Source organism: Garra rufa, chromosome 20 (assembly GCF_049309525.1).
Source record: "Garra rufa chromosome 20, GarRuf1.0, whole genome shotgun sequence".
In the NCBI taxonomy this organism is placed as follows: domain Eukaryota; kingdom Metazoa; phylum Chordata; class Actinopteri; order Cypriniformes; family Cyprinidae; genus Garra; species Garra rufa.
The window spans coordinates 9,470,276-9,488,778 of NC_133380.1; the positions used below are offsets into that span (position 1 = coordinate 9,470,276).

The 18,503-nt window shown below is 36.1% G+C and overlaps 1 protein-coding gene across 1 annotated transcript in view; it reads left to right on the forward strand.

Moving 5' to 3' along the window:
* Nucleotides 1-2,832: 2,832 nt before the first annotated feature.
* itpr1b (inositol 1,4,5-trisphosphate receptor, type 1b) overlaps nucleotides 2,833-18,503 on the forward strand; it is a 145,286-nt gene continuing 129,615 nt past the window's right edge. Inside the window, exons 1-2 of the mRNA XM_073826386.1 lie at nucleotides 2,833-2,924; nucleotides 11,457-11,527. Of these exons, the coding sequence (XP_073682487.1) occupies nucleotides 2,833-2,924; nucleotides 11,457-11,527 (163 nt within the window). The remainder of the gene's footprint in view (nucleotides 2,925-11,456; nucleotides 11,528-18,503) is intronic.

Below are 18,503 nucleotides of genomic sequence, written 5' to 3' on the forward strand. Positions count from 1 at the left end.
TCTATCTATCTATCTATCTATCTATCTATCTGTCTGTCCATTCATACCTATGAATACCCTATGTCTGTCTGTCTATCTATCTATCTATCTATCTATCTATCTATCTATCTATCTATCTATCTATCTATCTATCTATCTATCTATCTATCTATCTATCTATCTATCTATCTATCTATCTATCTATCTATCGGCTGTGTGGAGTTTCAGAACTCCATTACCCATCATCTCTCACTCCTGATGCGCGTTGAGTTAGTGGGCGGAGCTTTAGGGCTCATGTGGAGGTGGTGAGAAAGCGGACAAGTGCGGACAAAATCCAACTGGCAACTAGACGCCGCGATTTTCAATTGGGGGACTTTCGCATATCATGGAATTATACAAGGAATCCCGGCCGGAGCAGTTCTGCCGCTAACAACATCGCCAGTGTTTTATTCCCGACACGGTCTTCTTCTGAAGAAGGTAAAGTTCGCCTGAACTCTTGCTGTTACTGTACTGCGAAAAGAGACATTAGCGTCAGGCAGTGGATGTATGACTGATGCATCCATCAGTGAGAGCAGAACGGAAGTTTGACAGCGTGTTACATTGCATCAATGAAGGCGTTCGATGCGCTGATTGATGTTGTCGCGGTAACAATGTAACATTTTTAGAATGTGTCCATGTAACAGTGTCAAGTGCTGCTGGAGGAGGCAGGTGGACCGCAGACATCCTCGAGATAGTGGATACAGTTATCTAAAAGATATTGTTCTGCCGTCGGTCTTACAGTGTTAGTGTTTACAGTGTCTGCCTAGATTGGAGTTTATGCAATGAAGTGGTTCGTTTAGTAAAAATGCAGTGCTCAGTTCGAGGCTGCTGAATTCTGATTGGCTGTTTATTATCACCTGTCGAATTAAGCTTTTGTGTTTGATCTTGGCGTCAAGGTTGATGTCTTAATTGTAGAACAATTTTTTGCACACATAAAAACTAGTTTGAATGGTCAGATAAGTTCGGCCTCCAGATTTAAAACCCCACACAGCAAAAATAAGCGTTTAGAGTCAGTGTTTCAGTGACAGCCCACATACATCTGTCAGTTCCAGGTACACGTTCACTGTTGGCTTTAACAGGCCACATACTACAAAGTTCTGGACAACAGCTGGAACAAATCAATTTGGCCAATGCACTGCGTTTTTAAAGCTAACATATTTGAGAATAGGTTAGTTCTGATGAGCCGTCCATCATACAATTATTCAGCAAAAGTATAAATATGTGGTATTTTAAAATAAACTGTATATGTTCAGACTTACAGTGAGAATAGTAAAAATATGGAAAATTGTTTCAGGTTTTTCTGTGCTTTGCAGTTCATTTAGGCAATTATGGTCATTGTAGGCCTGTAATGCATTATTATTGTTCCTGCACAGATGTTATTGCAGACTTTATTTCAGTCACTAAGTAAGGGATAAAGTACAGTAAGGCAGTCATTATCACAAAACACTCCAACTCCACTAGAGTCTTTTATAGCTTATTTTATCTTATCAAGTGAATAAATAAATGAATGTGCTTTGCGCTGCAGTAGCTTTTCAGAAACACTTGTCCGCTGTCATGACTGACCAATAATCAGAATTCCAGAAAGCTGTGTAAAAAAAAAAAAGTAAACATCGGACATCATTCACCTGGGTAATATTTGAATTTCAAACAGACCGTGAGAGCATGGTGTGGGTTATCAATGGAGATTTCACAGGTAGAGCATGTTTACTGTTCAAATAATAATTAGTCTTTAGTTAATATGGCGAGACTAAGAAAACAAAGTTCTATTTGTTTCCAATAGCGAATAAACTGTCAGTTAAGATAAAGGCCAATATTATTACAACACTGTCATCACTGTATTTGTTTGTATAACTCTGATATATTGAGCATCTGTGCAGTCTGCTCCTTATTGATGTTCTCTTTGCTCTTGTCTGTCATTGTTTGAACTGTAGGCTTCATCTCCAGCTGATTGTAGCATTGACTCAATGTACGATCACAGAGGAGAAGTTTTCAGTGCATTAGATGAAAATTAATACATATGAAAGGATCTGAGTGCGCATTGCTCATTATTTCATTTGTTCTATTACTTGTGCAAAATTATATTATTATAATTGATATATAATGCTAATATTTTCAATGCCCCTGCAAAATAAATTTATATTTTTTTATAATTTAATTGTAAATTTAATTCAATATCTTTATCTCTGTTGTTTAGAATTTATATTTTATTGTTACTTTTTATGTAAAATGTGCTAAATGTAGTAAAACAACAAATATAAAATATTTAATAATAATAGAATATATAAAATATAAATATATTATTTCGTTTTTTATTTATTGACTGTAAATTCTTGACTATTAAATAAAGATGCTGACCCTGAACCATCCTTGTTGAGACCCTCAACAGGTCAAATGTCACATCTACTCGTCCTTGAACAATATTGTCATTTTAGTTGACTAAGGGCTGCATTAAATTACAGCCCTTTAGAAAGCCAAGGCAATACATTGCAAAGAATCAACAAAATGTGTACGTAATTAAGTGTCTTTTCAGCATGTAGCACAGCTGTATTTTCTAGAGCGTTTCTCATTATCCGTCCATACAGCATAAGGACCTTGAATTCCTGTCAAAAACTAGGCCATCTCAAAATGGCAAATTCTCATTTTCTCGAATGCATCCCCATGGCCCTCACACTATTATTGTCTCGCTATCTCCATGCTAACCTACATATAATGTCTAAATAAGATGAATAAAGGACATATAGGTGTTATGCTGATTTTATTGCACCTTAATCGGTTTGTTATCTCATCCGCAGGCACACCGCAAAGTGGAGCAAAATGTCTGACAAAATGTCCAGTTTCCTCCACATCGGGGACATCTGCTCCCTGTATGCGGAGGGATCCACCAATGGATTTATCAGCACTTTAGGGTAAGACAACCATCCTCGTGTCATCACCCTGTGTGTGGCCATCAGCGTTTTTAAATAAGAGGAACTTGATGAAAATACAGGAGCACAAGAGGAAGAAGAAAGTGAATGTACAGCATTCAGAAATGAGAAGTAACTGAGAAATGTTTTGTGTTTATTCTTGTGCAGCTTGTTTTACAGTGTGTATTTCTGATATATTTTTAGTATGATATGATGAATGGCAACGAAACTAAGAAGTCTCTATTCTGGTCTCTAAAAGTCAGATCGCTTAAGATTTGATTGGTCTCAGTCAAAATATGGTCAAATATGGGAAGTGTTTTCCTCTCTCTTAAAGAGATAGTTTACCCAAAAATGAAAATTCTGTCATGAATTACTCTCATGTCATTCCAAACCTGTAAGACCTTTGTTAATCTTCGGAATACAAATTAAGATATTTCTGATGAAATCCAACAGCTTTCTTATCCTCCATAGACCGGAAGTAAAGCAACTGATACGTTCAAGGCCCAGAAACGTAGTAAGGAAAAAGGAAAAAAATAGTCCATGTGACATTAGTGGTTCTACTGTAATGTTATGACGCTATGTGAATACTTGTGAGCAAAGAAAACAAAAATAACGACTTCAGTTAACAATTTATTTTCTTCCGTGTCAGTTTCCACTATGCATCCATGAGAATACCACTCAAAAATTATTATTTTGTGTTCTCAAGATGGAGAAAGTAATGAAGGTTAGTAATTATTGACAGAATTTTCATTTTTGGGTGAACTATCCCTTTAAAGCTAAGATGGAAGTAGTGGCGGATGGCAGTATTGTGATGCGGATTTTGGAAAAAGGAAAATATGAATAGTGAGATGTGGGCAAAAGAATAATTCTGACATTAATTACTCATCTTCATGTTGTTCTAAACCCATAAAATATTCATTCATCTTCAGAACACAAATTAAGATATTTTTGATGAAATCCGAGAGCTTTCTGACCCTGCATAGACAGCAATGCATCTGACACGTTAAAGGCCAAGAAAGGTAGTAAGGACATCAATGAAGTAGTCAGTGTGACATCAGTAGCCCCATTTACATGGAGCATTGCATTCCAGTTATAACTAGTTTAAAAGTCCAACCTGAATGAAAATGCTCCATGTAAACACCACAATCGAAATTAAAATGAAATTTTAGTTGGATTGAAAGAGGAGGAATAAATAAAAAAATTACACCATGTAAACAAGCTAATATGATTAATCGGAATAGCGATAATTCGGTTTTGACGTACTAGGAGGGGTTGTCAGAATACAAAATGGTGGCGGTGGACGGTAAAACTAAACTGGAGAGCAACGGAGACAAATGTATTGATCAGTATTTTAACATTACAGAACATAATTGAACGACTAGTTGAATGTGGTCTTCCGTGGAGGGAGGGGTAGAAAATTGATGCTTCTTAGGGGCACATTATGTGCCTAAAAATGCGTTAAAATGCTAGGCGCGCCACTCTTTTTCCTTCTTTCCCAAAGACTTTATATATAGGAAAATTGTGCGCTCCTTATACTTATGAATGGGAGAAAGTAAAATAAGCCCTGCCTTCTTAAAGTGCCCCTATTATGCCATGTTAAAGGTAGTTAATATTGTTGTAATAGTCTCTTAAAACAGGTTTACATGTATGCAAGTTCAAAAAACACTTTAGTTTTCTCAAAAATTAGATTTAATTTTACCCCGTTTCTAAATGATTCGTAAACGACTCGTGTGAAGCAGTTCGAAGAATCAGTCTCTCTAAACCCCTCCTTTCCGTGAGCCCTCACTGCTGTGATTGGTCAGATGGTGCAGTCCTTTTGGATTGGTCTACCGCTTCAGCGCAAAACGAAACGCCCATTGGCATAACTGAATGACAGCTGTGGAGACCTGTTAATGCGTAGAAAAGATAGCCTCGATTTTACCCTATCAATTCGAGCCGGAGTCTGACGATGAAACGGTTGAAGTGGCACATAGACAAGAAACTGTTTTGCAAACACGACTGGAGCAGGACGTTTCTCAGTGGGTGTCATATTATAACTGTGGGAAGTGCTTGCAATTTGCTTTTGTAAGCGAACCGGGCACACCTCTACGTTGTGAACTTCAACACTGTAACGTACAACCCATAACACTGCGTTAAGCCATCGTTTATCATTATCATTACTTAAACTAATAAGGCAGACAGACAGTCAAGCTGCATCAATCACAATTTTTAGACTACATTGCACTCACAGCTGAACAACAGAACTACAGAAACGCAAGTTAGCCGGTTACCAAGACATGTGCGGGGTTGTTACACACCATAACGTACACAAAGACGTATTTTGAACGATCGCTAGAAAATACAATCATCAATTATTAATCATACTTACAGGTAGAAGTTCAGAGGAGCAAGCCGGTCCAAATAAACTGGGCACTGATCCATTTTTTAAAACCAAGCGTTTGGTGAATCTCGCGTTGTAACGTTACTCCCCAAGATTGGAAAAACAGTCATCAGTAAAATGACGCGAACACAACACAAGATTGGCATTGGACTGCTGAGGTGTTGAAAAAATTAACGTTAACCACTCATCCTTGGGCATATAAGGGCATATAAAACAAATTCACTCGCAGGGCGTCTTCTTGACATGATGTAACGTTAATCCACGTGAAAATGGTAGGCCTACTGTTTGTGGGCGGGCAAGTTGTTCACGAAATTGAACGTGGGCGGACATTACGCAAATGTGTAGCTCGTGACGTGTGGCCGTTACAGAAAAAAGATTCGAATTGCTGACGACTCGTTTAGGCGAATGTGAGCCGACTCTTTTTTTTGTTAGACAAAAACTTCATTTATAGTGCACTGTCGGCGTCACAACTTTGCAGATAGTTTATGTTCACATACAGCTACATGACACACTACATGAAATATCATATTTGAAAAGGCATAATAGGGGCACTTTAATGAAAGAGCCAATCGTTGATTAGTAAATTCATCGCATCACTGCAGCTGCCATTAGAAACTCTGGTTCCTATAAAAACAGGCAGTGTTCACAAACTCAAGCTCATGACTGCGCATGCACATTGGCTGCTCTAGCCTGAAAAAGAAGCCTTTTTTATTGCTATTCAAACAATTGTCAAATTATTGTCAGATTTCATCTGTGATTTCAAAAATGAAATGTAATTGTAAGCTTGTTGAACCATTTTGGAGAGTTTTATGTTTCCCTATTCATAGAGATATATAGAGCTGCACTTGCATGCCCAATAGGCATTTCAAAGATGGCCACCGAGTGAAATGACTTGCCTTAAAGGGACATTGATCTTTCCAAAGTGCTCAGGAGCTTGTGCACCCTGCAGTTGTGTCCTCTTGCTGCGAACACACCACTGCATGCGCATTGCAACCACATCAGTCTCTATTTGCCACACATCTACATTTGAAATAACAAACTTGAGCATGCAAAATATGCAATATGTGTTGATACAAGTTGTGTGCACATGTCACAAATTGATTCTGATCCAAACTGTCAGCACGTGTAACCACCAGATTGGTTTAGATAATATTTCATGTCAACAGTCAACCAGAGTCAGTATTTTAACCATGTCCATACTATCTATCTGGACCTTGAACGCAGCCTAATTGTGTTGCGGTCTACGCAGGGTCAGAACGCTCTTAGATTTGATCAAAAATATTTACATTTGTGTTCTCAAGATGAACGAAGGTCTTACGGGTCTATTTTCATTTTTGGGTGAACTATCCCTTTAAGTATTTTCATTATTAGTTCATATTAACTAAAACCGTTAATAACTAAAAACAAATGTTAACAAACGAAACTTACAATAAGATCAATAACATGCACTTAGAAAATATATTATACAAATATGTATGATGCACTTGAACATGAGCAAAGTCTGTATGGGGAAATTTTTTGGCCTTACACGAAACTCCCAATCACGCCGGTTTGAATGAAATGACTAAGATGTGCCGCTGAAATGAAACCACCTTTATGTGGTTGAATTTTATGTCAACTTACGTTAAATCTAGCCTATTTTTCTATGCTAATTCCAAACAATTTAGGAGCAGTCACTGAAATTACATTACTGAAATGTGGCCCTGGACCAGAAAACTAGTCTTAGGTAACATGGGTATATTTGTGGCAATAGCCAAAAATACATTGTATGGGTCAAAATTATGGATTTTTCTTTTATGCCAAAAATCTTTAGTATATTAAGTAAAGATCATGTTCCATGAAGATATTTTGTAAATTTCCTATTGTAAATATATCAGAACTTAAGTTTTGATTAGTAATATGCTTTAATAGGGACTTTATTTTGGACAATTTAAAGGTGATTTTCTCAATATTTAGATTTTTTTGCACCCTCAGGTTCCAGATTTTCAAATAGATGTATCTCTGGAAAATATTTGCACTTTGCACTAATTTGTACTCACAAAGGCAGCATGACATGAGCAAAATCTGCATGGGGAAATTTTTCGCTCTTACATGAAACCCCTGATTGCACAGATTCTTATTGAAATGAGTATTGGACTGCCAGCAAAATCAATTTTAATCTTTCAATATAGCATTATATTTCCCCTCATTTTTAGTTTGCAACCCAGCAGTTACATAAATTAGAGATTGTGTATTAATACAGGACAAAAAGTTGCTTAAAGGGATAGTTCATCCAAAAATGAAAATTCTGTCATTAATTACTCACCCTCATGTCGTTCCAAACCAGACCTTTTTTCATCTTCAGAATGCAAATTAAGATATTTTTAATGAAATTCAAGAGCTTTCTGATCCTCCATAGACAGCAAGGGTCCTACCACTGTCAAGATCCAAGGTCCATGTGACATCAGTGGTTCAACCGTAATTTTTATAAAGCTAAAAATGACCAAAATAACAACTTTATTCAATATTGCCCTTTTTTTGCACACAAAAGTATTCTCACAGCTTTGTAAAATTACATTTGAGCCACTGATGTCACATGAACTATTTTAACGATGTCCTTACTACTGTACCTTTCCGGGCCTTGAACGCATAAAATTGCAATGAAGTCTGTGCAGGGTCAGAAAGCTCTCAGATTTCATCAAAAATATTTTAATTCATGTTCCAAAAAAACAAAGGTCTTACAGGTTTGGAACAACATGAGGGTGAGTAATTATTGACAGAATTTTCATTTTTGGATGAACTTAATCCCTTAATCCCTTAGTTGCGATCTCTTCCACGTTCAGGTTTCTGTATTCTGCTCCTGCACTTCACTTAAGTGGAGCCAAGTCTCAAAGCTGCCCTCCTCACGTCCTTCCCCTGGAAATGAGATTGTGCCATCTTCGCTTAATCACACCCTGCCACCTCCTGGCAATCAGCGCCCTTTGCCAACCTGTGTGATGTGACTACACACACACACACACACACACACACACACACACACACACACACACACACACACACACGGCTGCCCCACGTCACCCATCCATGGCAACAAAAGCAAGCGTGTTGCTTTGAAGAACAGAACATTGACAGATCTCATTTGTCAAGATGCCGCTGTGCAGTTGTTGTGCATTGTAATCACTTTCTCTGCCCTGCTACCGTGCGCACATCCTCATGAGCCACGGCTATATTTAGCCGCACTGGCATACGTAGTGTGTAGTGTTTGTCTCAGTGCCACCGAGCGACCTTAGCACGGATGGGATAATGAGCCACCTGGCCTACAGCTGGGCACAGGGAACCAGAAAGGACACAACGCTGGTGTGATGAGAACTGACAGTCCTGCACATGTGCACACGTCCGTCAGGTGCAAACAGACCAAAAGACCAAAGCCACCAGTACGTTAGTGAATGGAGAGTGTGAAATTCACATGCCAGGGAATGGATGAAAACAGCATGCAAATTACATACGGACTTGTTGCTGGTTCATTTGAATACCTTTGACAGTATTAAGTGTTTTGAAGCCTCGGAATGCTTTTAGACAGCTTGTGCTGAAATAATGTACTAGCATACAATATTTTTGTGGTTTAAAACTTTTAAGTTGCCTACCTAGACAGCATTTTTCTTTCATTGGCCAAAAATGGACAAACATTCTGGATAAGTTCAATTTGGATGTTTGAATACACCTGTGATAATTAACAATACTTATGTAAAACTGTGTATAACATATATAAAACGTAACATTTTTCTATGTTATGTTCTATATAGTTTTAAATATATTTTAAATGCATGATGCCAAAAATGTAGTGTAGGTTTGGTTTGTGCATTCAGCTACTCTTGTGATGCTCTTGTTTTGATTTGTACATTTACACATGCATGTTATGCGTTCATTTGTACAGCTAAAGTCAAAAGTTTACATACATCTTGAAGAATCTGCAAAATGTTAGTTATTTTACTAAAGTAAGAGGAATAATACAAAATGCATCTTATTTTTTTAGTACTGACTGACTGAATAAAATATTTCACATAAAACATGTTTACATGTAGTCCACAAGAGAAAATAATTATAGAATTTATAAAAATTAACCTGTTCAAAAGTTTACATACACTTGATTCTTAATACTGTGTTGTAACCTGAATGATCTTTGTTTAGTGATAGTTGTTCAGGAGTCCCTTGTTTGTCCTGAACAGGTAAATTGCCTGCTGTTCTTCAGAAAAATCCTTTAGATCCCACAAATTCTTTGGTTTTTCAGCATTTTTGTGTATTTGAACCCTTTCCGACAATGATTTGAGCGCCATCTTTTTACACCGAGGGCAACTGAGAGACTCATATGCAACTATTACAGAAGGTTCAAACGCTCACTGTTGCTCCAGAAGGAAAAACGATTCATTAAGAGCCTGGGGTGAAAACTTTTGAACATTTAATGTGTACATAATGCATTGTGTTTCCTTCTGGAGCATCAGTGAGCATTTGAACCTTCTGTAATAGTTGCATATGAGTCTCTCAGTTGTCCTGAGTGAGAAAAGATGGATCTCAAAATCATACAGTCGTTGTTGGAAAGGGTTCAAATAGTTTTGGGTGAGCTATCCCTTTAAGGACAGTCTTGTCTGGCATATTGTGGCCCAAAAATATCTGGTCACTTTTTTTAAGTTCCCACCTTCACTCAAACCCAAACAAGAATTGTGTATTGCTTTCTGACAACACATATCTGTCATTTTTAAAAACTTCAGAGAAGTTGACAGTCAAAATGACTGATAGCAAGAAAATAATGTGGACTGACATGTCAGCTGCGGTTCTGTTTATCCACAACTGACACGCTTTGCATTTGTCACCGTTTTTTTTATAACCAAACAGAAGTGTGTTTAACTGCTGTGTGGAATAAGAGTTAGGTTGCCAGTGACTCATTCTGGCTTTTAGAGATATAGAGAAGATATAATGAGAAGCAAATTTTGGTGTCATTACATTATCACCGAATGATTGGATCAGTATAAATTGACATTAGCTCATAATGAGCGTACACGATAACACCGTGGCTCATACATTTAAGCAAATAAACCTTTCAGGAAACACAAAGGCCTCTTGATTTGCTAACACTGTAATACTTCACATGTACAGTAAGAGAGACAAAAAAAAAAATTACACTATTCCTTACTGATTTACATTAAGCAAAGGACTGTTTTAGTGTGACCCTGTGATGGACTCACTAAAAAATAAAAAACTATACAAAAATGTTTTTTCTTTTCTTATTGCAATTTATAATTTTTTGAGTCTGTGTCTTCTGGACAAATTAATTCTAGAGTGTGATTAGAGCATTTGATCTTAATAGTTGCATATCCTCAGTGTCCTCAGAGTCCCTCAGTGTAAAAAGATGGATCTCAGAATCATATAGTCATTGTTGGAAAGGGTTCAAATACACAAAAATGCTGAAAAACCAGAGAATTTGTGTGACCTGGAGGATTTTTCTGAAGAACAGCAGGTAGTTGAACTGTTCAGGACAAACAAGGGACTCATGAACAACTATCACTAAACAAACAAACAAACACAAAAAACTGCTGTGGATCATTCAGGTAACAACAGAGTATTAAGAATCAAGTGTATGTAAACTTTCAAACAGGGTCATTTTTAAAAATTCAACTATTATTTACTCTTGTGGACTATATGTAAACGTCTTTTATGTGAAATATCTTATTCAGGTCAGTACTAAATAAAAACAACATGCATTTTGTATGATATTCTGCAGATTCTGCAAGGTGTATGTCAACTTTTATCCTCAACTTTGTATAATATTTATTTTTAAAACTTAATTTTAATATATATGTAAATATTTAATTAATATTTAACGTTTTAGGTTGTTAACATTTGCCCATTTTCCAGATAAAAAAGACTGTAAATGATAAATTTTAGCCTATTGATGACCTCTATGCTAACAAAAGTCTACTTTCAATTGCAATTTTCTTCAAATATAGTGTCTATTTTTGTCATGCTGTCAGCTACGAATAGCACTGTAGTACTCTGAACTCTGTTGAAGTTTTTCCCCCACAATCAGTTCATAAAATGTGAAAAATAGCTGTATAAAAATAGAGATACTCAGTATGCTGCCTCCAGAGAAGTTCTCTGACTCACATCTTTCATCTCTACAGTCTGGTTGACGACCGCTGTGTGGTGCAACCAGAATCCGGGGACCTAAACAACCCTCCTAAGAAATTTCGAGGTAAGGCAACATTTATGTCTCCATAACTATGAACTCTAAGATGTAACGAGATTTCTTTGGAAGCTGTGTTAGCCCTTTTTGGTTTCCTTTTTTGAAAGATATCTGCTTTCATTGTTTACAGCTGTTCATTGTTGTTGTGGTATTTTGCAGTCATGCTGGTGAATGTAGAAATACCTTTATTGCATTCAAGCTCAAATGAAACTACTGTATTACGTGGAATAGCCAACATAAACACTGCAAGGTTCAAATTGGTTAAAACTAAACATACTTTTACCATAACTCACTGGACATTTCACTTTGAAAGTGTTTTAAAATGTGCAAAAAGTAATGTAATACCATTTTGCAGAAATGCCGCCACAAGCACATTTTCCCCAAAAAGCCTGGGTTGTGTTTTTCTTTTAACATAAGCAAGGCAGTTGTTAAATAGGATATCACATGGAAATCCCAAGTGTTATAGGAATACATTGTCTGTGTAACACTTTTAAAAGGTGCCATATAAAAAATGCTTTCACTTGTGTTTTCACTTGGATGAAAGAGGTCTCACCCAATTTTGGCAAAATAGTGAGAATGATGAAACAAAATGTAATGCGTTTGTGTATTGAGAGGGAGGTTTATTTTCAACAGTAACACACCTGTCTGTCATTTTTCTGTGAACTTGAACACCTTGATTACAGCATGATGTGTCGTCTCACTCTTTTAGCAGTTGGTGTGTTTATTTAGTGCATTATCTTCCCACCTGTGTGTCTAAGGTCTCAGTCAGTCTTAAGCCAAGAGGCAAAAGCTAGAGATGCTTAGATCAGAGCTTTACAGCTGATTACTGATTATTTAAGGAGGCATTTTTGCGTCAGTAAAATGTTATTGTTTATATTGCAGTGTTGGGGAAAGTTACTTAATACTTAATGCATTACAATATTGCGTTACTTCATTTAAAAAGTAACTGCGTTAGTTCCTTTTATGGAAAAAAAAAGTAATCTGATTACATAACTTGTGTTACTTGTAATGCATTACCCATTATGAGAGAAATTGAGAGATCGTGTTATTTTACGAGATTTTATATAAGGGTTGATGCATATGTGATTTTCTGGGCTAATGCCGGTACAATTAGTACAGATAAAGTAGACTGATACCCAATATCTCGATATATATGTATGCATTATGTATTATTTTATCGGCAGATCAGTTTTGAAAATGATGACGATACCGATAACCATAAAAATGCTTAATATCGGTGCCGATAATTGGTCAGGCAGATCGGCCGACCCATAATTTAAAGGGGTAATCAGATGCAAAACTCACTTTTACATGTTGTTTGAACATTAATGTGTGTTGGCAGTTTGTGTACACAACCACCCTACAATGACAAAAATCCACCCAGTTTTATTTTTTTAATCTTTAAAAGTAATATCCCCTTTTTAAAATCAGGTCATTCTCAGCTTCTTGTCGGTGTGTAAATTTAAAACTAATGCCTTACTTTCTTACTTGCTTGAAATTATGTAACTTGTGCTACTTGTAATGCGTTACCTCTTTATGAGAGAAGTCGAGAGATCATTTAATTTTATGTAATTTTATAGGGGTCGACGATATGTGTTTTTCAGGGCTGATGCCGATACGGATCATTACAGATCAAGTAAAAATGAAAATTAAGGTAAAAATTAAGAATAACAAGGACTTAAAATACTTTACAATTATTTTATCAGCAAATCAGTTTTGAAAATGACTGATAACGATAAAAATGCTTAATATTGTCACTGATAATCGGTTTAACTTTAATTGTATATGTACACACACACACACACACACACACACACACACACACACACACACGCACACATATATATATAATTATGTGTTTATCAGGGCCTATGCCGATACCGATTATTACAGATTAAGTACACCAATAACTGATACTTTGAGCCAATTTATATATCTGGCGTAAAAATAAAATTAATGTCAGAATTAGGAATAACAAGGGCTCTTACAAAAGCTTTCTAAACTAGACTTTTAAATTATTTTATCTGCAAATCATTTTTGAAAATGAACGATAACGATAAAAATGCTTAATATTGTCATGATAATCGATTGAACCTTAACATTATATGTAGACACACACACACATATATACAGTATATGTATACAGATATCTACATATATAGGGCTCTTACAAAAACTTTCTAAACTACACTTTAAAATTATTTTATCGGCAAATCAGTTTTAAAAATTAATAATACCGATAACCATACAAATGAATATCAGCGTCGGTAATTATCAAATTATTTACTTCCTGGCAATTTAGTTTATTTAAAAGCATTGTATATTAAATGTGTTATACCAATTATAACACTGTATTAATTTTATAAAATCACCCTAAATGTCTCATAAATTTTATTTTTAATTCATTTTCCCATTTCTAGTGCATATTTGAAAGAGACCGCTAGAATAAAGACAGCCAGTGATTGTCTCTGTAATATTAGCTAAAACACAGGCTTGCAAATAGGATTTGAAATGTGTGTCAACTGGTGAAGTTACCTGTCATTGCCAGCTGTTGGAGGCTGTCAGAGGTTTTTGCATGTGAAGTGTTCAAGCCTTTGCTTGTGGCACTGCTGCTCAATTCTGGCTTTTTAATATCTGAAGTCTTTGCCCAGTCTGAGGGGTTTCTTTCTGTGACGTTGATGTTTTAATGTGCTTCACACTGTTGTATTACCTTTTAAGTCCAAAAGAGGTGCTTGAATGGAAATGCCGTATGTAGAATCTTTTTTTCATTACAATCCTTAAATTTTTTAGGTACATTTATATCCCTCATAATTGCAATAAAACTGGCATTTGGCTTCAAGTCAGTGATTCTTTCTATCCAAGTCTGTCTTGTTACAGCATGAGGCTGCTGAGGCCGTGGCGTCCTCCTCCTCAGAGAACCGAGGCTTTCTGCATATTTGGCTTGAGGAATTGGAAAGAGCGCTAAAATATTCTGCACTTCTGTATCATTTTTTCCCCCCTGAAGTCCATTTTGAACATTAGTCAAAGCTTCTTGTATCAAAAACAGTCGTAATTTAGTTTGACGTTTTGCATCCTTTCTCTGACCCTTAAAATCAAACCGTCTGTTTTTGCTACTGTGCCTTTTAAAAAAACGAGTGCATCCAGGAATAGAAATTTTTTCAAAAATTACTCACCCTCGTGTTTTATTAAATGATTTTATTTCTTCTGTGGAACATAAAATGTTTTTTCCTCATGTTTGCATTATGTTCTAGCTGTTCTTTCTCTAAAATGAAAGTGAATGGATTATTAAGCTTGCAGAGTGACAAAAAAAGCAGCATAATAATTCATGAATGTGATAATTTTCTGCTGATGTAGCTCTAATATCTCACTTGCATATACATACACTACTGTTTAAAAGTGTAAGTGTGAATTAAGACTTTTTAATGTATTTTAAGTTTCTTATGCTCACTAAGGCCACATTTTTGCATCAAAAATACAGTACAAATTTTGAAATATTATTACAATTTAAAATATCATAAAATGTAGCACAGTTGTTAAACAGATTTTTATTTCTGTGATGAAATGCTGAATTTTCAGCATCATTACACCAGTCTTTAGTCTTTTAGAAATCATTCTAATATGCTAATTTGCTGCTCAAGAAACATTTATTATTATTATTATTAGTGTTGAAAACATTAATATTTTAAGTCTTTACTGTTACTTTTGACGATTTAAGTACTATTATACAATTAAAATAATAAACAAATAAAATAAAATGACTGACTCTAAACGTTTGAATGATGCATCCTTTAAAAACACTGTAGCTAGCCTGTTGCCTCCAGAATGAATCTTTTATGAATTTATTAAAGTTTTTGAAATGATCTGATCATCTGGGATAGATTTATTTACCTAACTGAAGGTCACTGAATAGAAAATCAAGCATCTTTTCTATTTGCTGGTAGCACTTCTTGTGTCAACATTATATACTGAGTGTGTCAGTCACCTGCTGGTTATTTTTATAGCTGATATATATTTTGCCATTTGTTTTTGTCTTGTCATTATCTGTTATCTGTGTTTTTATTGAGTGTTTGCCGAAGGCTTATTGTTATTTTGCTTTATAGAAGCAGCTATGTGATACTCCAAACAGCGGATCAGTCGTGGTTGTTCATGAGGATGAGTGAATGTGGCAGATGGATGGGTCTTTGTCAGTTTATTTTGTATGGCTGTGTGTTGGCGTTTTCTGGAGTTCATTGTGTGTATCATAGCACATCCATGTGTGTCCGTATGTATATTTTGTTTGCGTCAGCTTTAGTAAACCCAGATGGATGGGAAGCGGAACTGTCCATTACTTTGGCTTCAGTGTGACAGACTTTGATGGACAGGTGTTGTTTTTATAGGGACTGATGGGTGAAGCTGAGAGTCAGACAGCTCTAGTTAGCCACATGGATGGCAGATTCTCCCTGTCCAGTGTATACACTCAAAAGCTTTTTAGTGTTGACTGAAGCTAAAAGATGAAGGGCTAACAAGAATATTCTCTGTAGAGAATGGATATTACTCCCCCAGAGACTGCAGTACTTTACAAATACAAGCTTTTCTGAAGATCCAGGGCTTATATACCGTCAAGCCCGAAATTATTCATACCCCTGGCAAATTCTGACTTAAAGTTACTTAAAGTTTTTTTTTGCCCGGAAATGACACAGGCTTCTCCCAGAAGATAATAAGACGATGTACAAGAGGCATCATTGTGGAAAAAAATATTACTCAGCTTTTATTTACATTTGAACAAAAAGTGGCATGTCCAAAATTATTCATACCCTTTGCAAACTGTCACAGTCTATGGGAAAATCCAAAGTTCTATACCATTCCAAATAGTCCAAGCTGTTCTAAAGCATCCTAATTACCCTGATTCATTGGGAACAGCTGTTTTAATCAACTCAACAGGTGAAAAACAGAAGCTCTCTGCTGTTGGTTTGTGGACAGTCATGGCTAAGACAAAGGAGCTCACTGAGGACCTGTGGCTGTGCATTGCGGCTGCTCACAAGTCAGGAAAGGGCTATAAGACCATATCTAAATGTTTGAAACAAAAACAGATGAAACAAAAATTGAATTGTTTGGACACAATGATGTAGCCTTCATTTGGCATAAAAAAGAAGCCTTCAACCCTAAGAACACCATCCCCACTGTCAAACATGGTGGTGGGAACCTAATGTTTTGGTTTTTTTTTTTTGTTTAGCCGGTGGACCAGGGAACCTAATTACAGTAAACGGCATCATTAAAAAAAGGAGCAATACATCAAAATTCTCAACAACAACATCAGGCAGTCTGAAGAGAAACTTGGCCTTGGACACCAGTGGACATTTCAGCATGACAACGACCCAAAACACACAGCAAAGGTGGTAAAGAAATGGTTGGCCCAGGCAAGATGTCCTGCCAGAGGGAGCTAAAGATCAGGGTGATGGCAAGGAGACCCTCCAACCTGAAAGAGTTGGAGCTCATTGCTAAAGATGAATGGGCAAAAATACCAGTGGAGACAATTATAGGAAGCGTTTGATTGCTGTAAGAGCTAATTAATACGGTGGCCGAGAGAGCTCAACACGCTGCAACTTAAGAAAACACATGCAAACAGAATAAAACGACAACTAATTAAAAAAAACATCTTCATCAGTTTGACAACACAGGCGCTGCAAATCCTCGCAACGCAAACACAAATACCGAAATTCTGCAAACACAAAAAAAAGGCTGCAAACACAAAAAAAGCGCTGCAAATAGCACGGAGCACAACGGAAATGTTTCAGGGGGACCTCAAAAAGTGACGAACCCATCTGGGACCTGATTATTTGTTCAGTGGCTGTTGGTCAGAGCAGAGGTGTTATCGGTGAACTAAAAGTTGATAAAGATGAACTTAGTGATGGGAAAATGAAGCTTTTCGAAGCACCGAGGCTTTCCTCTCAACTGTATCGTGAATTGTGTTTGCAGCGTTTTTTTTTTTTGTGTTTGCAGCGTTTCCGTATTTGTGTTTGCGTTGCGAGGATTTGCAGCGCCTGTTTTGTCACACTGATGAAGATGTTTTTTTTTATTTGTTGTCGTTTTCTTTCTGTTTGCATGTGTTTTCTTAAGTTGCAGCGTGTTGAGCTCTCTCGGCCACCGTAAAAAAAGGCTTTTCTATTGATTATTGAGAGGGGTATGAATAATTTTGGACATGCCACTTTTTGTTAAAATGTAAATAAAAGACGAGTAATATTTTTTTCCACAATGATGCCTCTTGTACATCATCTTATTATCTTTAGGGAGAAGCCTGTGTCATTTCCGGTCAAAAAAAAACAAACTTGCTGGTTGAATAAAAGTACCTTTAAGTCAGAATTTGCCAGGGGTATGAAAAATTTCGGGCTTGACTGTATATATGTATATATTATAAAAATTATGATGTCAATATATATAATGTAATATTTTTGAATTCTACGGGTTTTTTTTTTAATAACACAGCTTTGTCATAATTATTTAACCCATATTTAACATTGCTGCTTTTTTTGTCACTTATTTGTATGGTGGGGTACAAAATGTGACCCTGGACCACAAAACCAGTCATAAGGTTAAATTTGACAAAACTGAGATTTATACATCATATGAAAGCTCAATAAATAAGCTTTCTATTGATGTATGGTTTGTTAGGATAGGACAATATTTGGCCAAGATACATCTATTTGAAATCAGAAATCTGAGGATGCAAAAAAAATCAAAAAGACTGAGAAAATCACCTTTAAAGTTGTCCAAATTAGGTTCTTAACAATGCATATTACAAATCAAAAATTACATTTTGATATGTTTACAGTAGGAATTTTACAAAAAATCTTCATGGAACATGAACTTTACTTAATTTCTTAATGATTTTTGGCATAAAAGAAAAATCAAAAATTTTGACCCATGCGATGTATTTTTGGCTATTGCTACAAATATACCCCAGCGACTTAAGACTGGTTTTGTGGTCCAGGGTCACAAATAGTCTATT